This window comes from Nylanderia fulva, unplaced genomic scaffold, assembly GCF_048542155.1.
Source record: "Nylanderia fulva isolate GAGA-0341 unplaced genomic scaffold, ASM4854215v1 Scaffold459, whole genome shotgun sequence".
Taxonomy (NCBI): domain Eukaryota; kingdom Metazoa; phylum Arthropoda; class Insecta; order Hymenoptera; family Formicidae; genus Nylanderia; species Nylanderia fulva.
This window is the reverse complement of record NW_028190542.1, coordinates 5,628-27,697: the sequence shown is the minus strand read 5'-3', so window position 1 is coordinate 27,697 and position 22,070 is coordinate 5,628. Positions and strand designations below refer to the sequence as shown.

General features: G+C 34.7%; 3 protein-coding genes and 2 long non-coding RNA genes across 5 annotated transcripts; 1 reads left to right on the top strand and 4 right to left on the bottom strand.

The window, feature by feature from the left end:
• The first annotated feature begins 3,012 nt into the window (after positions 1-3,012).
• On the top strand, positions 3,013-3,967 carry LOC146721538 (uncharacterized). The gene is made up of 3 exons (XR_014925628.1): positions 3,013-3,115; positions 3,294-3,474; positions 3,611-3,967. It is a non-coding gene; the product is annotated as an uncharacterized LOC146721538 (long non-coding RNA).
• A 957-nt stretch (positions 3,968-4,924) lies between these two features.
• On the bottom strand, positions 4,925-5,704 carry LOC114936322 (uncharacterized). The gene has a single exon (XM_029309498.2). It carries the CDS (start codon positions 5,702-5,704, stop codon positions 4,925-4,927), a length of 780 nt encoding a protein of 259 aa, XP_029165331.2.
• Positions 5,705-7,613: 1,909 nt separating this feature from the next.
• Positions 7,614-16,635, bottom strand: LOC114936332 (uncharacterized). Its single transcript, XM_029309505.2, has 7 exons — positions 15,705-16,635; positions 15,569-15,631; positions 15,342-15,480; positions 15,085-15,259; positions 14,345-14,523; positions 14,060-14,214; positions 7,614-8,141 (listed from the first exon to the last, which is right to left on the bottom strand). The coding sequence occupies exons 1-7, from the start codon at positions 16,397-16,399 to the stop codon at positions 7,994-7,996; spliced, it is 1,554 nt and encodes a 517-aa protein (XP_029165338.2). The 5' UTR covers positions 16,400-16,635; the 3' UTR covers positions 7,614-7,993.
• A 26-nt stretch (positions 16,636-16,661) lies between these two features.
• Positions 16,662-19,192, bottom strand: LOC146721537 (uncharacterized). The gene is made up of 2 exons (XM_085486635.1): positions 18,591-19,192; positions 16,662-18,011 (listed from the first exon to the last, which is right to left on the bottom strand). The coding sequence occupies exons 1-2, from the start codon at positions 19,188-19,190 to the stop codon at positions 16,662-16,664; spliced, it is 1,950 nt and encodes a 649-aa protein (XP_085342761.1). The 5' UTR covers positions 19,191-19,192.
• Positions 19,193-21,379: 2,187 nt separating this feature from the next.
• On the bottom strand, positions 21,380-21,857 carry LOC114936327 (uncharacterized). The gene is made up of 3 exons (XR_003820680.2): positions 21,762-21,857; positions 21,566-21,665; positions 21,380-21,462 (listed from the first exon to the last, which is right to left on the bottom strand). It is a non-coding gene; the product is annotated as an uncharacterized LOC114936327 (long non-coding RNA).
• Positions 21,858-22,070: the final 213 nt, after the last annotated feature.

Genomic DNA, 22,070 nt, shown 5'->3' with positions numbered 1-22,070 from the left:
ATTATAGCATAGAGAACCCATGCAATAGTTATAACACATTGATTGTGTTATCTAACAAATAATTAGTTGCAATTAAAACGTGCCATACAGCAGCAATCAACCAGACCTCAAAATTATTTGAAGAGGAGATGCCGCAAAATTATGCAGACACGCCCAAAGGTTTTGAACAATTGCGCACGGCGATCGAGAAATGTGATTTGTCAGTATGTTAACTATATACTGTATCGACATACCATTCCATGTATCATAGTCCAAGTGTAACAATATAATAGTCAGTTTTGGATCAATACATTATATTTAATTATCACTTCCATTTGTATGATTTAATAAGTATGTCCAGTAGTTTAGGTTATTAACATTTATCACTTTAACCGCGAAAAGGTCAAGATTATCAATTTACCAGATTTCACCCTAGGTCTAGTAACTTGGGATATCAGGTAATATATATTGAGTAGTATGTCTATATTATATTTACATATGTTAGTTATCAGCAATATTTATAGTGCTGATTTTATTTTGACAATCATTTATCACTCTTGTGAAGATTATACACAATATACGATTATTTAGATAAAATTGATCCAATTATTTGAGAAAACAATGTTTTGTATACAAAATTACTTTAAAATAAGGAATAAACTAAAGATTGTCCAATTCACCAAATTTCCCCCAGATCTAGTAACCTGGGCTGAAACGCACAAGACACATCAAGTTGCATATCTATGCCGCAGTTCGTGTTTATTCGGTAACTTGGCAACACTCCATGTATCATAATTAGAGTTTAACAATGTAATAGTCAGTTTTGGATCAATGCACTAGGTTTAATTATCACTTCATTTATATAATTTAGTAAATTCATCCAATAGTTCAAGTTATTAACATTTATCATCCCATTGTGTATTAAAGCACAAAAGAAGTTAAGAATATTCAGTTTACCAATTTTTACTAAATCTGGTAACCTGGGGTTTCAGACAACATATATTAAGTCAAACATCTTTGTTATGTTCACATATGCTAGTATCAGCAATAATTTATAGTGCTGATTTCTATTTAACAATCATTTATCACTTTTTGTAAAAATATGTATAATATATAATTATTTTGGTAAAATTAGTCCAATTGTGCAAGAAAACAGTGTTTTTGTATGTAAAATTACTTTAAAAATAAGGAAAACCGAAAATTGTCCAATTCACCAAGTTTCCCCTAAATCTAGTAACTTGGGTCAAAATGTGAAAGATACATCGAGTTTCGCATCTATGTTGCAGTTCGTGATTGTTCGACAACTTTGGCTACGGAGTTCACTCGTATACCAACAGATGGCGCGTCGATGTCCGTTTTGTAGTAACTTTTTTACAAATTATAACTTTTTGAAGAGCTTTTATTAATTAATGTAAGTACAATAAAATGTGTAATCAATAATAAATGAAGTCTTTCTTTTTTCAACAAATGGTCTGTAACATAGCAACGAAATGGTGTGAAAACGTATAAGGTGTAAGTGTATATGTGGTGTAAGTGTGGATCTAAAAATGCTACAGTAAAGTCACAGTAACGCCACAGTACTCCCCCCCAAGCGACGACTACGTTGCGAAATGGACTTTCTTCTTAGGGTAAGTTCGTAATGATTTTCCGAATGAAGCAGTAGAAGAAGTACTAGGGTAATCTGGTGAAATAGTAGATGCAGGTATGACTGATGTGGTTGTAGGAACTGCAGGCACAACTGATGGTACAACTGATGTGGTTGTAGATGTAGATGAAGTTCTCGAAGAGGATGAAAGAAGAACAGAAGAATCTTCCTTGGGAAAAAAGGCTGGTTTCAGACGTTCCGTTGAGACGTTGACCAATTTTCCTGAAATGTCAATAGTGAACAAGAAATCAGAAATTCGTTTGTTAACAAAAAAAGGACCAGAATATGGTGATTGAAGAGATTTCTTCACAGCATCTTCACGAAGCCATACGTGAGTACAATCGTAAAGATTTTTGTGTACAAAAGGTGATTTTTTGGTGTGATGATGGGTAGGAGAAGATTTAATATTCCTCATATGTATTCTATGTTTCTCTAAAAATATTTCAGGATCTGCTGGAAAATCTTCCTCAATAAAGAATTCACCAGGAATCCGAAGAGTAGTTCCATAGAGTAATTCAGCAGGTGAAGTTTTCAAGTCTTCTTTGAAGCACGAACGAAGACCAAGAAGAACAGTAGGTAAAGATTCCAACCAATTCTTCGTCTGATGACACATAATTGCAGTCTTGACAGTCCTATGCCATCTTTCCAAAATTCCGTTTGTAGCTGGATGATAAGCAGAAGTTTTCTTGCGATCACATCCAATCAAATTAGTTAATGCTTTAAAGACAGATGCTTCAAATTGTGGGCCTTGATCTGTAGTAATAGTTATAGGAGATCCATATCTAGCTACCCAATGAGAATAGAAAGCTGTCGAAACTGTTTCAGCAGTTATTTCTTTAAGTGGAATAGCTTCAGGCCACTTCGAGAAACGATCTATTATTGTTAAGCAATAACGGAAATCTTGACAAGAAGGAAGAGGGCCTATTAAATCTAAATGTACATGTTGAAAACGCTGATCAGGAACCGCAATTTTAACAGGGACATTTTTTGTATGTCTTGAAATTTTGGAACGTTGGCAAGGTAGACAAGTGCGAGTCCACTCTTTAACGTCTTTATTCAATGACGGCCAAATAAATTTCTGTAGAAGTTGTTTAGCTGTAGATCTTCCACTGGGATGTGCGAGGCCATGTACTACATCAAAAACTCTCTTACGAAGAGATTTAGGAACGTATGGACGAATTAACTCAGAGGAACAGTCACAATATATAGGTACAGATGAGCCAGTAAGCATAAGTTTTCTTAGTTGGAGTGAAGAGTTCAAAGAAAGGAGATCTTGAAGTTCTTCATCATCTTTTTGAAATTCTGCTAATTCTTCCAGAGAGACAATGATTGGCATTGAAACTGACTCAATTCTTGATAAAGCATCAGCTACAGAATTTAATTTGCCTGAAATGTGGACAATATTAGTAGAGAATTGAGCAATAAGATCCAGTTGCCTAATTTGTCTAGGTGAAGCTTTGTCAGGTTTCTGAAGAAAAGCATAAATTAAAGGTTTGTGATCTGTCCTAATAATGAGTTGTCGTCCCTCAAGCAAATATCTGAAATATTTAATTGCTAAATAAATGCTTAAAAGTTCTCTATCATAAGTACTGTAGTTCTTTTGAGTTTTATCAAGCTTTTTAGAAAAGAATGCAATTGGTTTATTGACATTTTCAATTGTTTGTTCAAGTGATGCTCCTACAGCGAAATCAGAAGCATCACAAGTAAGAATCAAAGGAACTTGAGGAGCAGGATGAGAGAGGGTAGTCACACGGAGAAGTTCTTCTTTGCAATTCTGAAAAGCTGCTTCTGTCTCCATAGACCAAGGAATAGTTCTCCTATCTCTCTTGCGACTGTCCTTCAAAAAGTTTGTAAGTAATGCTTGATGTTCAGCTGCGTTTTTAAGGCAACGACGATAATAATTAATAATGCCGATAAATCTTCTTAAATCATGTATTGTCTTAGGTTTGGGATAGTCAATAATTGATTTGACTTTTTGTTCTGTAGGTTTGATTCCTTGACTAGAGACAAGATATCCGAGAAAAGTAATTTCTTTTTGACCAAAAAGACATTTGGATACATTAAGTGACAATCCAGCTTTCTGTAGACGATCAAAAACAATCCGCAAATGAGTGATGTGTTCTGACTCATCTCTAGAAGCTATGAGAATATCGTCAAGATAGCAAAATGCAAAATCTAAATCATTTAACAATATATTCATAAACCTCTGAAATGTTTGAGCTGCGTTACGAAGACCAAAAGGCATAACCAAAAATTCGAAAAGTCCAAAAGGTGTAGTTACAGCGGTCTTAGGAATATCTTCCTTTGCAACGGGTACTTGATAGTACGCTTTAACAAGATCAATTTTAGAAAAAATATTCTTACCGTAGAGCTCCGCAGTGAAATCTTGTATGTGAGGCAATGGATATCGATCAGGAACAGTGACCGAATTTAACGCACGATAATCTCCACAAAGTCTCCATACATTTTCCTTTTTTGGAACCATATGCAAAGGTGCTGCCCACGTACTGCATGATGGTCTACAAATACCTTGGTCCATCATGAATTTAAATTCTTCTTTGGCATACTTCAGTTTCTCCGGAGAAAGTCTTCTGGGAATTGCAAATTTCGGAGGACCTTCCGTAACAATCCGATGTTCAATTCCATGTGAGTTTACCGATGAAAGAGGGGCAAAATGAGTAAGTCCTTGAAATTCTGCTAAAATCTTGTGAAAAGAAGAATCTGGAGATGTGGTACAAACTGATAACTGCAAAACTTCTTGTATCCTTCCACAATTTTTAAGACCTGTTAAGGACTCAATTAGACGTTTGTTTTTAACATCTACAGGGAGCTTAAAATGTCCGAGGAAATCTGCGCCTAAAATGGGACGTTGTATGTCCGCCACGCAAAATTTCCAACGGAAAATTCTCCTGAGACCAAGATCCACGGAAAGAGTTTTAGATCCATAAGTATCAATGTGTGTTCCGTTGGCAGCAAAAAGTTTTAAATTGGTTGATAACGGTTTGTATAATATTTTCTTGGGAAGCAAAGAAATGTCAGCACCAGTGTCAACAAGAAATTGTAAATTAGACGACTTGTCAAAAATAACGAGGCGATGACAAGGTAAACCGTTGTGAGTTGCCTCTTTCTTCAACGGTATCTCTAGTTTTCCGTTGAATCAGTAAGACAGAGAGTTTTTGACATTGTACAAGGAATTGTACATTTCTTTGCTTTATCTCCAAATTTCTTGTGATAAAAACAAATTTGTTCCTTAGAATCCGACTTTTTATCTCTTGAATTAGATCTTAATCTTGTTTTACTTCAAGATCGACTAAAAGATCTACCGCGACGACGAAAAACTTCCAGCGCAGCAATTCTTTTCTCTAAATCAGCAAGATCCGATTGTTTTGATTTTAAAGAAGTGTTTACTTCGGTTATTTGATATCCGGTATTACGTTCGACTATTTTATCCGCGAGTTCAGCTAGCTTGATTAAAGGTACGTCCTCAACAACAGCTAATGTCGCTTGAACTTTGTATGGCAAACGTTGAAGCCAAAGTGAATGTAATATATTATCCGCTAAAGATCCACCGGATAATTGGCGTATCTCATGTAACAACTCCGTTGGTTTTTTGTCATTCAATTTAATTCCGGCTAATAATTGACGTAACCGTTTTTCTTCTGAATCCGTGAAGCGGTTAATGAGCGCCGATTTTAAAGCGTTATATTTATCGTTTTCGGGCGGATTTTCAACAATTTCCGAAACGACAATTAATGCCTTTTCATCAAGATGACGAATAACGGTATTATATTTTATTTCCTCGGAACGTATACGAAATACCAAAAATTCGCTTTCGACTTGAGCAAACCACAATTTAGGTTGCTTATGCCAGAATGTAGGAAGTTTTACAAGACGAAATTTATTAGAATGGATCTGAATGAACTCACCAGACTGCTGTTGCATATTTCCAGAGGGTGAATTTAAAATTTCCGATCCCACCTGATTTAAAATGTTCTCTGTCGAAGATGTCAAAGCAGTTGAAGTAGACGGAACAGTAGAGTAAGTTGTCTCAGATCTAGGAGGAGATCTATCTAAAGGCATCTCGGTTGTTATTCCAACGACGATAAGAAACGATCCGGAAATCAAAGTACGAAGATTCTTGACAACGTATAGAAATCTTTCCAAAATTCAGAAATTGAATTTCCCGCTCAAGAGGATATTCCTGTGTTGATCACTTATCACGTCGGGGTCACCAAAATGTAGTAACTTTTTTACAAATTATAACTTTTTGAAGAGCTTTTATTAATTAATGTAAGTACAATAAAATGTGTAATCAATAATAAATAAAGTCTTTCTTTTTTCAACAAATGGTCTGTAACATAGCAACGAAATGGTGTAAAAACGTATAAGGTGTAAGTGTATATGTGGTGTAAGTGTATATGTGGTGTAAGTGTGGATCTAAAAATGCTACAGTAAAGTCACAGTAACGCCACAGTTTGCCACTTTATTAATCCCCAGATAACAAAATACTTCCACGGTACCGGTACGGAGAGCGTACGTCGTATTTTATGTATCAGTACGGTACCTACCACGTACGTGCGTACCGTAGGAGTACATTACCAATACACCGTATTAGTACGCGGTACGGCTACTGTAGCGCCACTGTATCACCACTGTATATTGAAATAAAATTTTATCATACGCTGTACTCTTATAATACTAGTATGGTATCAGTACGATACCAGTACAACATCAGTACAGTTCCAGTACAAAAAAGGATTTTCGTACACGCTTCCTTCTCTTCTTCCCCTTTTCTTTTTATTATTATTTTATAATTAAAAAAAAACAGTAAAATCAATTTTATAATTAAAAAACAATTATTTATTTATCTCATATAAAAAATACATATAATTTTTTAAAAAGTTATAAATATATATATGCGTATTTTATATGTTACAATGATGTAATAATGTATATGTATAAAAAAAAATTATATATATAATATATGTACAATACATGTTTAATAACTAATATATCAATTATAAACTGTTTTGTATAATTTCTCCTTTGGTTTTTATCGGAGCTATCGCCTAGTTCTCTCTTGTGGACTGCGTCGATAGGCAAGGATAGATAGCAGGAACTAGTCTCTTTATTCTAAGTAAGAATACGTAATTTTTATCCTTCGGATCACAAATGTTCTTCTCGGGTTTACCGGACGGCTCGTCGTACCAGACTCGCCCTCCGTGCCGCATCGCTCCTTTTTAAAGACGCGGAAACTCTCTCCTAATTCGGCGCTTCGCCCTTGTGGACGCAATAACAAACTGTCGATGTACACAATTACAGAGAGCTCTCAGTAGCGTATATCGAAGGCGCGCGGGGATCACGGAAATTTAATTTTTTCCCAAACATAAACGCAAAGTACATTTATTTTAATTAAATTATAAATTAAACTATTACCGCTGAAACTACTTGTAACAAGAAAATCCTACACTGGAAAAAAAATTTTGTTGGATTAACAAAAATTCTGTTCGAAAATGGACGAAACGGAATTACTGGTTGAATCTACCAGAATTCCTTTTAATGCAACAAGCATCTACCAGAATTCCTTTTAATGCAACAAGCATCTACCAGAATTCCTTTTAATGCAACAAGCATCTTGTTTGTACAACAAATCAGTTTATTGGTGCAAATAAGATATTTGTTGTATTAAAAGGAATTCTGGTAGATTCAACCAGAATTCCGTTTCGTCCATTTTTGAACAGAATTTTTGTTAATCTAACAAAATTTTTTTTTCAGTGTACTCGATCTTATTTAAGTCCTATTATTATAAAAAAACCATAAAAATAACAAAACGCTCGTGTATAATTTAAAATTAATAAACCTGAAAAATAGGCCAGATAACGAGCAAAAAATTTTTTTAGATGTAGAAATAATTGAACTTCATCATACTTTTATAATACAAATAAATAAGTTTCAATTATTTCTACATCTAAAAAAATTTTTTGCTCGTTATCTGGCCTATTTTTCAGGTTTATTAATTTTTCCTATTATTATTTTGTTTTTGGGGAAAAGGCCCCATCCCCGCCTTTTCCTGTGAGGCACAACCAAAAAATTTGCCCCTCCATATCTTAAGCCTTGTGTCCACGATCCGAGAATTTGGTCCGAGTTTTCAGACCGAGAAGTTTGTAACCAATCAATTTGCAGCTTTTACAGAAAAGCGGCTATTTTATTGGCTACAAACTTCTCGGACCGAATTCTCGGATCGTGAACACAAGGCTTTACCTGAAACAGAAAACAAATAAATTAGAGGTGAGAACGGCCCCTCCCCGCCGATCCCTGTGAAGCACGTGCCAAATTTGATACTGCTTCTCCAAAGTACTTAAAAAAATATTATGTTGACCATACATTACTTTCTGTTAAGTACTTCAGTACTTCCATATCGTCTACGCGTTCTGTGTCCTCTTGGATCTTATCGTCGTCCACGTAATTTTCCATTTCAGCATCTTCATGGATTTCTTCAGCGATGTTATCCTCATCCCTGGTGAAAAATAAAAATTGTCAGAATTCTCATAAAGATTGCGTAAAATCAGAATATCTGAAAATATCGGAAATATTTTCACAATAAGCAACGTTCTGCTCTGTCTTTGAATGTATTTCATTTATTATTTATAGCGATACAAAAAAATCCAAAAGCGTCATTTTATCTTTAATTTCCATTGAATAATGATGTATTAACGTAAATCGCATTATTTGATTCTATTTTTTTATCTACAGGGTTTGTCCGGAAAGTAATGCGTCGCATTTTTTTAAAAAAGAATTTATTGATCGCATAGGTAAAACAACTTAAAATTGTTCGAAGTATGACCCTTCTGCGTCAATACATTTTTGCCAACTCGATTTCCATGCGTCATAAGATTTCTGGAACTCCTTGACTGGGATGCTGTGTAGGGAGGCCGTCGAAGTAGCTTGTACGTTGTCAACCGACTCGAGCTGTTGTCCTTTGAGCTCCCTTTTCAGCCGAGGAAATAAAAAAAAGTCCGCCGGGGCCAAACTTTCTTGAGCATTTCAAAAGTTTCCAGCGGCGTCTTGTCCAGCTTCACGCAAAACTTTATCGCATAGCGTTGCTCTATCGTTCTCTCCATCACAAGTTCGACGCGACCACTAAGCAGAGGTTCACAGAATAAGCCGTCCTAACCCTCCAAGCGCATGGAAACAATTGAGCGACCTACCGTTGGAAAGCTAAGGGTACCCCCCTTCCTCCCCAACCGGTCCCATCGCTCTGCGATGTATAGTCGCGTCACAAAAAAATGCGACGCATTACTTTCCGGACAAACCCTGTATATAGCAAAAAGTAAAGATATAATATAATATTAACATTAATTTATATCTCTATATAAATATTATGAAATGCATTCAAAGATAGGACAAAATATAACCCCCATAGCAAAAACACCAGTAATATCATAGTGATATGTTCTAGATGTCATTAACGATATGCGAATGTCCGCTTTATCACAATAAGTGTAATGTCACAATGATATCATTGTGACACAAGCGGACATTCGCATATCGTTAATGACATCTAGAACATATCACTATGATATCACTGGTGTTTTTGCTATGGGGGTTATATTTTGTCCTATCTTTGAATGCATTTCATAATATTTATATAGAGATATAAATTAATGTTAATATTATATTATATCTTTATTTTTTGCTATATAGATATAAAAATAGAATGAAATAATGCGAATTACATTAATACATCATTATTCAATGGAAATTAAAGATAAAATGACGCTTTTGGATTTTTTTGTATCGCTATAAATAATAAATGAAATACATTCAAAGACAGAGCAGAACGTTGCTTATTGTGAAAATATTTCCGATATTTTCAGATATCATTGTGACATTACACTTGGAACACAAGCGGACATTCGCATATCGTTAATGACATCCAGAATATATCACTATGATATCACTGGTGTTTTTGCTATGAGGGAAATATTACAAAATGTAATAAAAAAATTGGGTAAAATGTAAAAACATCATACATTTCAGAAATATTCATTAATCTATATATATATATATATATACAGGGTGTCCGGTAATGGTCGCCTCAACCGTCGTGTGCAGGTAGAGTAAGTTAAACCGAATAGAAAAGTCCTCTACCGTTTTGCGATTTTCGCAATAATTATTGTGTTATTAAATAAAAAAGATCGGCCAATCTAAGCGCGCGACGAGATGAGACGGCCCCCTGTCACACGATACACGGCGCGCGGCAAAGCGGAGGGAGGAGCGAACGCGATGGCTACGAACGGCGCGTAACGCTAAAGCTCCGCGACAACTATTTTCTCTCTTTCCCTTTTCATCTCACTTTCTTTACTAAAAACGAATCTTTTTATTTTCAAAATGGCATCTTGATTAATTATTGTAAAGTACAGTTTTGAAAAATTAATAATCGCATTGACATCATTTTCGACGATGTATCTCATTAAAATTTAACATGCATACAAAGCAAAATAAGAGTCTGATGCAAATCACACCATACACGGAGAGAATTTTCTCTTATTAGAATTTATCCTGAAAATCATGGTAATCGTGGGATAATATGGTGTAGGAAAAATTTTATAAGAGTTTCTCTGATTAATATTTACTACATTAAAAATTATTAATATGAACATAGTAAAATTAATCGAGTACATTTTTTATTTTATTGTGGTAGATATTAATATTTTTATTGTGGTAAATATTAATCAGAAAAATTCTTATAAAATTCTTCCAGTACCTTACTGTCCCACGATTACCATGATTTTCAGGGTAAATTTTAAGAGAAAATTTTTTATGTGTAGTATTCGGATACGTTTTATCAAAATTTACGTTTTTAAAATAATCAATAAATGATAATAACGAGAGAGAGAGAGAGAGTGAGGAACGTTATTATCATAAATGATAACGTTCCTCACTCACTCACTCACTCTCTCTTTCTTTCTCTCTCCCTCTCTCATTATTATCATTTATTGATTATTTTAAAAAACGTAAAATTTTGATAGGATGTATTCGAATACTACACAGAGAAAATTTTTTCTTAAAATTTACTCTAAAAATGATGGTAATCGTGGGACAATGGTATTGAAAGAATTTTATAAGAATTTTTCTGATTAATATTTACTATAATAAAAATATTAATATCTATCACAATAAAATAAAAAATGTACTCGATTAATTTTACTATGTTCATATTAATAATTTTTAATGTAGTAAATATTAATCAGAGAAACTCTTATAAAATTTTTCCTACACCATATTATCCTACGATTACCATGATTTTCAGGATAAATTCTAATAAGAGAAAATTCTCTCCGTGTATGGTGTGATTTGCATCAGACTCTTATTTTGCTTTGTATGCATGTTAAATTTTAATGAAATACATCGTCGAAAATGATGTCAATGCGATTATTAATTTTTCAAAACTGTACTTTACAATAATTAATCAAGATGCCATTTTGAAAATAAAAGATTCGTTTTTAGTAAAGAAAGTGAGATGAAAAGGGAAAGAGAGAAAATAGTTGTCGCGGAGCTTTAGCGTTACGCGCCGTTCGTAGCCATCGCGTTCGCTCCTCCCTCCGCTTTGCCGCGCGCCGTGTATCGTGTGACAGGGGGCCGTCTCATCTCGTCGCGCGCTTAGATTGGCCGATCTTTTTTATTTAATAACACAATAATTATTGCGAAAATCGCAAAACGGTAGAGGACTTTCCTATTCGGTTTAACTTACTCTACCTGCACACGACGGTTGAGGCGACCATTACCGGACACCCTGTATATATATATATATATATATATAGATTAATGAATATTTCTGAAATGTATGATGTTTTTACATTTTACCCTATTTTTTAATTACATTTTGTAATATTTCTCCCATAGCAAAAACACCAGTGATATCATTATTAATTAATAATAAATTCTGAAAAATTATTACAAAAAATTTAGATTTTTAAAACGTTTTTGAGGAAATTATAAAAAAAAAAATTAAGGAATATTTAACATTTATATGTATACATGTAAAAAATTTTTATAAAATTTATAATATGCAAAATAATTCAATACTATTCAATACTATATATATATATTAAATAGAACACTTTAAAATTATCCATAAATATTCTGACAATAGTATTGAATTATTTTGCATATTATAAATTTTATAAAAATTTTTTACATGTATACATATAAATGTTAAATATTCCTTAAATTTTTTTTTTATAATTTCCTCAAAAACGTTTTAAAAATCTAAATTTTTTGTAATAATTTTTCAGAATTTATTATTAATTAATTACTAGCTTTTCGGACCGCGCTTCGCTCGGTCCTCAAAGCCAGCCTTTCTATTCGGACCGCGCTTTGCGCGGTCCTCATATAGTCTATATTAAATCCGTTTTAACACAAAAAATTAATTCTTTTTTTGTATTACCGCGAACTACTTCCACATTTGTTGTTCGACTTTCACGAAATTTATACCAAAATAAATGTTTAAATTTTTTGTGGATGACTACTATGTTATCTATTTCTTTCTCCCAGATATTTTATTTTCTTTTTTTAAGACACGCTTTCTCTCTCTCTCACTCTAAAACACACGCGCTCCCTCTCTCTCTCTTTAAGACACATGCTCTCTCTATCCTTATCTCTCTCCCTCTCTCTTTCTTTAAGACACACGCTCTCTCTCTCTCTCTCTCTCTCTCTCTCTCTGTGTGTATGTGTGTGGGGTTTTTTAAGTTTACGCTTCCACCCACGCATCCACCCACACAATCGCATATTTATGAACGGATTTTTTAAAAAATTGGTACCAAAATGTTGCAAATTTTTGGCGACGATGTGGTTTTTTCAAGTGTTACACCTCCACCCACGCATCCACCCACACGCATGCGCATTTATGGACCAATTTTCACGAAATTAGTACCAAAATGTTGCAAATTTTTCTGAGAAAGCTGCTGTGTGGTTTTTTTAAGTTTTATCCCACCCACGTATGCACCCACGCATTCACACATTTATTCACATACTTTTTTGAAATTTGTAGTTAAATTTTGTTGGAGATGGCTACTATGATTTTAACAAATTTTTATCATCCTATTCATCCACCCACGCACCCATGCACCCATTTGCATACGCATTTATTGACTTGGTCACACCAAGAAGTAATTTTTAAAAAATTTGTGTACGTATTTGTGATTATGTGTGCAATTCGTGTAAATAAACCTTTAATTTGTATGCAATTTTTACGAAATTAGTACCAAAATGTTGCAAATTTTTGCAATCACAAACATGTACACAAATTTTTTTAAAATTACTTATTGGTGTGACCAAGTCAATAAATGCGTATGCACATGGGTGCATGGGTGCGTGGGTGGATAAATAGGATGATAAAAATTTGTTAAAATCATAGTAGCCATCCCCAACAAAATTTGAGTACAAATTTCGAAAAAGTCTGTGAATAAATGTGTGTATGCGTGGGTGGGATAAAACTTTAAAAAACCACACAGCAGCTTTCTCAAAAAAATTTGCAACATTTTTGTACCAATTTCGTAAAAATTGGTCCATAAATGCGCACGCGCGTGGGTGAATGCGTGGGTGGAGGTGTAACAATTGAAAAAACCACATCGTCGTCATCTTCAAAAAATTTGCAACATTTTGGTACCAATTTAAAAAAAATCGGTTCATAAATATACGATTGCGTGGGTGGGTGCGTGGGTGGAGGCGTAAACTTAAAAAAATAAAACACCAGCTTTGTCAGAAAAATTTGCAACATTTTGGTACTAATTTCGTGAAAATTGGTCCATAAATGCGCATGCGCGTGGGTGGGTGCGTGGGTGGAGGTGTAACACTTGAAAAAACCGCATTGTCGCCATCTCCAAAAAATTTGCAACATTTTGGTACCAATTTAAAAAAAATCGGTTCATAAATATACGATTGCGTGGGTGGGTGCGTGGGTGGAGGCGTAAACTTAAAAAAATAAAACACCAGTTTTCTCAGAAAAATTGCAACATTTTGGTACTAATTTTGTGAAAATTGGTCCATAAATGCGCATGCGTGTGGGTGGATGCGTGGGTGGATGCGTGGGTGGAGGTGTTACACTTGAAAAAACCGCATCGTCGCTATCTCCAAAAATTTTGCAACATTTTGATACCATGTGTTCAGAAATATTGCAAAAAAAGATTTTTTTCGCAAAAACATACCCTCCTCTGAGAAAAAAAAATAAAAATAAAAAAATTAAAAAAAAAACCCCACAGCAGCCACTCCCGAAAAATTTGCAACATTTTGGTACCAATTTCGAGAAAATCGGTCCACAAATGCGGAAGTAGTTCGCGTACAGACAGACAGACAGACAGACGGTGCTTATATATATAGATGAATTGTAAAATTCCTAAATTAATGAAATTTTGAAAATATAAATATTTTTACCAGAGAGCGTCCTCCGTATCTTCAATCTCCTCAGTTTCCTCCGTGTGTTGAGTCTCTGTTAGTTCATCGTTGCCACCAAGTGAATCGTTCTCTAAGTTTTCGTCATCATCGATCTCCTGCTCAGTCTCCACGATATCTTCAAATTCTGTAGTTTTCTGTAATCATAAAGTTTATTCTTTTTAGAACTAGTCGCACTGGTTCAAAGTTTATCTTTTTTTCTTTACATTGGAAGAATTATCAACTAAAAAAAATAAAAAAGTAAAAGTAAAAATAAGAAACACAGACCTCATCTTCGTTGTCTATTCGGCGGCGTCGATTTGGTGGGACGTCCTCCTCATTTTCTTGGCGCCGTTTCTTATTGTAACGCCATTTTCTGGTTTGAAGACTTTTTAAAGCCTTTTCCAGGGCGTCATAAAATTCGACGTTGTTGGGATTAATAAAATATTTGTTTGAGTTCATGGCATCTGAAAAAATATAGACAAAAAACACTTTAGTTTTATATTCAATGACCCCTCCCCCCCGCGTATTAATAAAAATTAACTTGATAAATACTTCAATTTTTTGGAGCAAATTCTTAAAGTTATACATATGATTATTACAATCATATATCTTTCAGAATTTGCTTTAAAAAATTGAAGTATAAGGTCATGATCATTTTTATTTTTACGACCCATAATAATTACATTTACGTCATCTTTAATCAAATTTAATAACATCCTAGTTGTTCTAATGCGTCATCTACAATAAAATTTTAAGATTTAAAATTTAAGAAATTAACCAATTGCAATTGACTTTAGAGAAGAATAATGAATATTTGTCAATTTTTTAAATCTTAAATTTCTTTCTTAAAGTCCCATTGTAGACGACATATAAGGTTGGTCAATGACAGCTGTTTTATTTTTTAGAAGAATGACTGTGATTAGCCTACCTCAAAACGGAAGTTACTAAATTCAATTAAGTTTGACGTGTAAACGTAATTAATGTAGAACACATGCACATCATACACTGACAGTATTTTTACAAACCTTGACATGCCTGAGCGAAGCGACTGTCCCGCAATTTACAGCCCCCTCGTTGTCCACTTTTTCCATTTAGAGTGAGGTGTGATGAAACCTCCTCGTCTTCTGGAAATACGCTGCGAAAATATTCCGCGGCGCAATCTATTGGATTGGCTCGTCCAAGATAAATGAAGTATCCCACCTAATACAAAATTTTTGATAAAGTGAAAAATTACTATATATATTTGTGTTAGAAAATATTATATTTCAAAATATATCCTTACCAAATCATTATAAATTTCTTCATCAACTTCTTCGAAGGCCAAGAAATCATCCACAGTTTTAAATGAGACCTCCTGTGGCTTTGTTGGTCTCTTCATTGTAGATTCTTTTAATAATCTTTTTATAGTTTTTGCATTTTCACTGTAAAAAAATAAAATTATGTAATTAATGTATTTATAAGTATTCAGTTTTGCTTGCTATTCTTTAATAAAATCATTAATATACTTACTCGGTTTTATTTTCTATAGAAATTTGTCGTTCTTCCATTCGACGTAGTTGATCCATAATGATTCTAAAATGAAATTTAATGCCTTTATTCGTGCACATAAATGACTATTTTTATTGTAATTATTTTTAAAACTTACTTTAGAGACTGCATTATTTCCTTTTCTTTTATCAATTCTTCTCTATGTGTGGACAGGCGATGGCTGCGTACATTATGAACAAATGATCCTGATTGTGTTTGTTTCCTGTTTATTTGTTGTGATAGTGGTTTGAATGATGATTGGATGTTTTGCGTGAATGATTGTATAGATGCTGATGAAGACGAGCGTGACAATGTTTGTTTACTGTTTGTTTGTTGTGATGGTGGTTTGAATGATGGCTGGACTTTTTGCGTGAATGATTGTATAGATGCTGATGAAGACGAGCGTGATAATGTTTGTTTGCGTTGTACTGGTGTAATGTCTTGTGCGGATAATTGAGTGGTTACTGAAGGTGAATGTGATACAATGGATCTATGTTGTAATGGTGCTGATGGAGGAGGCATGTGTTTATTTGAGTGTTGTGATGAGAATGATGGTGATGGAACATGCAAGGATGATGATACTGGAGATTGTGAATGATACTTGGATGATGCTGAGGCTGCTTGTTTTTGTGTATTTTTGTGAAGTGTAGTTATGTTAGGTTTGTGTATGTGTTTTGTGCGGTATTTTTCGATGTCCTTGTTTAATAATTGCAATGCAGACGCTGTCTTCCCTTCGGTGTTCATTCCTTTTCCTCTTCCTCGTCCTCGCTCTTGACTCATCTTTAAAAAAACTCTCCGCACATGTTCTTCCATAATTAATGCATTACGCTACATTCATTGATCGTAAATTTAAACCCGCATATAAACTTGAATCGACAAGAAAAATCGTAAAACTATGTTCCGTTTTTGTTTGTACGTTGTAGTAAGAGTTTATGTATGGATTTAAAGGCCTTAGAGAGAATGCACCTACTGAAATTAGAACTGATATTTCTAATCTACCTAATGATGTTCCTAATCCATAGTATGTAGAATAACTGCAACTACCCAGACATCAGTAATAGGATCTATATGCCCTTCAATGTGCCAAATAAGGTATACGGAAACACTTATTCTGCACTTCATTCAAATCTATTATAATAATTTCATCAGATAATAAAGAACATCGAAAGGTACCTACTGATGATGACAATGACGAACCAATATCATAAAAATCTTCAACTCTACAAAACTCTTTAACCGCTAAATGATAATGATCACGCAAGAAAATGATGCTCTGAACAAGACAAATCTTTGAATTTTTTAATATTATTGTATTATCCCGATCCTTTACTGATAGACGAAATTTTCCTGTGTCTAAGATCTGAAACTGGCGACTATCTAAGGGAACATTAAAAACTGTAGGACTAACCCAAGGTCTACCGGAATGTATGACTTTATTGTGATCATTCACAATTTTTTGTGTGATTTGTAAATTTTCATGTCGCCTATTTACAATCTGTTGCAAATGTTGATGAGGTTTACGGCAAGCTTTGCGGAAATACATCATATTGTTTTCGTATGGAAACATAGACAATTCATTTAATGAACCAAAACGTCTAACGTCATCTACGAGATGTAAAAGGCAATGAGTAATGTATGAGAGAAATTCTGGACCATATATATCTTCTGCTCTATTTACAAAAATGTTTAATGCTGTAGATGCAAAATCAAGACGGTCTTCTGATAAGGAAGAACTAAGCAAAACTCGAATTGCGGAATGTAATAAAAGAAAATGTTTGTTTGCAGTAGGATTTATAAGTCCGTAATAAATAACTGGGGCAGTATATAGAAGAAGTTGACGATTTTCCGTGGCCTTAAACCCTCCATATTTTTTCATTAATTGCGGTTTTCGTGAAAATTCCTTAGGGATGTAATTCGCAACTTGTTGTAGACGTGCAGTCATAATTTCAAGTGATCTAGCAGAAAGTTTTAAAGTTGGATTATATTTTCCATCGACGAGAACACTATTTATTTTGGGAACAACACCAAGACATACAGTATGCATGTAATCGAAAACCGTTTGAGTTACCAATCCCATCTCTAAAGGAAGCAGAGGAGATTCTGATTCAGTATGATGTTCTCCATCAATGTTATTTCTGTATTCTTCGTCTGTACGGGGCCTATGCTGAATACCACGATAAGCTACGCATCCACGACGAAGCCAATTTCCCCGAATCCAACATTTTGAACACGGAAATAGACTACCGTGACCTTTATGACCCAAAACAAAAGCTCGCGCAGGAGAATCAGCTATGAAACATCTTAATTGAACTATTTTTAGTTGATTACTGTGCGCGACGGAAGGCAGGATAAGGATGTCGGAAGCGAGAAGACGACGAAGCACGACACTCGACAAAACGTATCGTTTAATATAACTATATTTTAACTAAAAACAAAGAAAAATACAAATACTGAAAACCGCACAGAATTTACAAAAAGTTAACGGATTAGGAGAATCCAAAAGAAATAGCCGAGTCGGTAATTAATAATTAAACGTTCCGCAAGCAACGGTAATTAGACGTGGTAAAGAGAAAAAGACAAGCGATCTTTTTCAAACAGTAGCAACACACTCTTGACGCGACGAGCAATCGGAGAAGAGCGCCGCGATCACGAGAGAGGAGGCTTTTATAGGCCCGTGTTTCTAGAATAGTCGAGAAGAATCCTCTTTATTCTATCGTTTTGCTGAGGTCGAAAGAGCGTTTTGTGTAATTGTTTACTTTTAGAAAAATAATCTTTTTATTGTTATCGGAACTAAAGTGTATCTCCTCTCGCGTGACCGTGGTGTTTACAATTATCGGGGATTTAACGTAAACGCTTTCTTTTCGCAGGCGCGGGGTATACGTATACCGGTGCGGCCGAGCGCTATTTTAAAGAATATTAATAAAAAATGATGCATGATGCATGTTGCATGTCACGATTTGCATGAGCTTTAACGCAATAATGTTCTTAGGTCTTTTCAGTTTACAATCAGCCGTTCGATTTTCGAACAATTACGGAAAGCAATTCCTCCACGATTTAATACATCTCGAACTTCATCTACAAAATTCTGAAATAATTCTTTCGCGCTATTTGGTTTCGATGTACCTCGCCAAAGACCTACAATTTCAGGTTTACTTCGCGGAATATTTGCAATTCTAATTTGTATCGGCCACATTTGAATTTTGCCCTGCCCATCTAATGTCGCACCATCTGTACTAAAGTCTATCATTAAAGTGTCAAGTGGAATCAGATCCGGAGAAGTTTGCTCAAGAATGGAAAGAATTCCTGCCTCAAACCCTAAATGAAGATATTCACCTCCTGCAATGTTAAATGTGAGATGCGTGATCCGTGGAGTTTTTAAAAGCGTTCTACAATCTTTTGGCAATGTGGATAAACAGGGATGTGTTCGAACTACCTGTAAAACAGCATTTGCTTGCGCATGAGACATATTACTACGTACGAAGATTTCAGCAAGGCGTTCTTGAAAATTATCGCGAGTATTTTGAGGCTCAGTATCTAATGCATCATCACTATCTGAAGTAGATTTAGCAGCATCTGAAGAACTTGATGCCTCATCAAACTGCATATCATCAGATGATGCATTAGAATAAAATGCAATTTCCTCATTTTCTGGCTGACTAGATTCCGCAAGAATTTGACCTTCATCAACAAAGTCTGAATCGACTCTAGCACTGGCAATCTTTAAATTCTCCTGTAGAAATTCATTACGCGCATCTCTTTCTAATTTTTCTAAACGACGACGATGAACTGTAGATAATAAATGAAAAGGCTTGCGACTGCGCCTTTTCGCTAAACGAAACATATTGAAATAAAATATAAACGGAAGAAACGAATAAAAATGATAATGAGATGAAAAAAATGAAAAAGTTGAAATAAAGAAAGACAAAAGTTTGTAATCTACTTAAAATTTAAAAATATGTAACTTAAAAAGAAAAATACTATACTATACAAATTACACAAACCTCGTCCCTTATTTATTGTAAGTAATATCTCAGCCAGCAATCTAACCTGTGAATTAAGAAAACAAATAAATAGTGTATGGTATTGTATAAAATGATTGAAAATACATAGAAATAAACATATTTGTGTGCTAGTGTATTTGGAGACCACAGCTGGCTAGAAAAATTGAAAAATATATTACTATTAAATAATATTAATAATAATAGAGGGGGGAAAATGGCAGACGGGAAGGATAAGCAGGATTGTGAAGGAAAGTGGGAAAGAAGTATGTGAAAGGCGGAGGAAGGCGGAAAAAATGAGGGAAAAGAATGACGGGATAGTGAGTGAAGCGAGGAAATGAAGGACAAGTGGAGGAGGGCAGAGAGAAGAAGTTATACAGGAAAGAAAATTCAAATAAGATTGATGTGAACAAGGATGAGGATAACGTAGAAGAAGAGATGAAAAGCAGTAGCACGGGAGAATGATTAGGAGAAGGTAGGATGGAAAAGAAGGAAAGAAAGGAAAGGAAAAAGAAGGAAGGGAAGGAAAAAGGGCTTTCCAATTTTCTTTTGGATGGGGGATAAGGGAAGTCGAACAATAAGAGTAGAGTAATGAGCGTGTGCTAGTCAGCGACGGATTAACACTAGAGGCATTTGCCTAGGGCGGCAAATTGGAGGGGGCGGCAAATTTTCGAAGACAGAAAATTTTCGAAAAAAAAGTAAAAAAAATAAAGAAAGTAAAAAAAAGGAGTGTAAAATCCTATCTGCAAACCTCCTCGTGGTGCACTTTGGGGTCGTGAAAATATTTAAAAATATATTACGTTTTCACCAGCTAATGCAGGGGTAACAGAAAATTGTTGATATTTTGTACTAAATTTTTTTTTTTTTTGCTTTTAGGGGCGGCAAAATGTACGCTGCCTAGGGGCGGCAAAATGTACGCTGCCTAGGGGCGGCAAAATGTTTAATCTGTCGCTGGTGCTAGTGTAAATGTTCGTGATTTTGTGCAATGTACTGAGCTCAGGACCGGAGGAACGCTAAACCCCGACACTTGTGCACTTCAAATGTCCCCTGCGGGAAGATAGATCGGATGAGTGTGAGGAGACACGGATGGAAGTAGGGAAGAGATGCAGAGATAGATGAAGATAGGAGTAACGATAACGAGAGAACACGTGATAAGAAGAACAAGAAGGCTAGGTGATAGGAGGCGTGAATAACAGAGGAAAGAGAAAAGGAAGGAAAAGAGTGACTGGAACAGAAAGACACGGAAGGAAGAAGAAGGAAGAGAGAGGATGGAAAAAGAGTGTCAGAGAAAGGAGGACGAGTAGAAGAGAAAGAAAGAAAGAAAGAAGAGAGAGAAAGAAAGTAACGGTAGAGAAAGAAGAGAAGAAGAAGAGGAGTAAGGACGGTGGATGGAGAAGGATGGTGACAGGAGGGGACTGAAGAAGAGAAAAAAAACGTATTGATGGAGAAAGGAGAGAAGAAAAGGAGGAAAGGCGGTAGATGGAGAAAGAAAGCGATAGTGGACTAGAGAGCGTGAGAGAGAGACGAGGAAAGAGAGGAAAAGGAGAGCAGAGAGAAGGGAGAACGATCGGAAGGAGGAAGAAGGAGAAGAGAGGATGGAAAAGGAACGTGGAGAGGAACGAGGAGGACAAGGAGAAGAGAGAAAAGAGGGAAAAAACGTACTAATGGCAGATTCTTTGGTCAATTTGCAAACGATAAAAAAATTATTTTTTTATATTATTTTTAATATTTTTATTATTTTTTTATGTTTTTATTTATTTTTTACAAAATTACAATATTTGTTAATCCTTGTTAATCTTTTTGTTAATAGCAATATATAAAATTTCACAATGTCTTATGGAGACGGAGACATCTCGGGAAAATCTGGATCCCAAAAACCTGTTAAGAAAAAAAGATTACATTGTATTTTATATAATAAATGTATTATATGTATATATGTATATATATGAAATAATGGGAAACGTAAAATATATATGAGTACCTTCTGGTGTTCGCGGTCTTTCGTACTTGTGCCGATGCCGCGAACATTGATTTCTTCGCTTTTGCAATTCCTCTTCAGATAGGGTTAAAGCCTTGTAATACTAAAAATTATATATAATAATTAATACTTTCTTATCAAGAAATATATTTTATTGTAATATTAATATATTAATGGTGTAATATTAATATAATATTACTTTTTCGCATTGCCAGCAATCCCAGCCATTCAGTTTTGCTCTATCAGCTTTGCAACGGATATTAATCCGCTTTGGAATCTTTTCTTTTCTCTTTTGCAATCTGTAAATAATATTTTCATTAGATACATATATATATATATATATATTGTAACGTCCGTGTTATACTACGATCCCTGAATTTGTCTTCGAACATCGAGTCATCGAGTCTTCTATGAGATCTACGAACGTCGCCTTGTCAAGGCGTCGTCAAGGGTTGTTGATCAACAGCTGTCGTCTTCTGAGTTCGAATTCCGCAACTGTCACGAGCGG

What these genes read in the sequence shown, in the direction of transcription:
- LOC114936322 (XM_029309498.2), bottom strand. Translation starts at nt 5,704, where the DNA reads ATGCCTTTAGATAGATCTCCTCCTAGATCTGAGACAACTTACTCTACT.
- LOC114936332 (XM_029309505.2), bottom strand. Translation starts at nt 16,399, where the DNA reads ATGGAAGAACATGTGCGGAGAGTTTTTTTAAAGATGAGTCAAGAGCGA. An exon ending in GAATAGACAACGAAGATGAG is followed by an intron (nt 14,215 to 14,344) that starts GTCTGTGTTTCT and finishes TTATGATTACAG; the next exon opens with AAAACTACAGAATTTGAAGA. An exon ending in GATACGGAGGACGCTCTCTG is followed by an intron (nt 8,142 to 14,059) that starts GTAAAAATATTT and finishes ATTTTTCACCAG; the next exon opens with GGATGAGGATAACATCGCTG.
- LOC146721537 (XM_085486635.1), bottom strand. Translation starts at nt 19,190, where the DNA reads ATGCAGTTTGATGAGGCATCAAGTTCTTCAGATGCTGCTAAATCTACT. An exon ending in CGAAAATCGAACGGCTGATT is followed by an intron (nt 18,012 to 18,590) that starts GTAAACTGAAAA and finishes CTTTGTTTTTAG; the next exon opens with TTAAAATATAGTTATATTAA.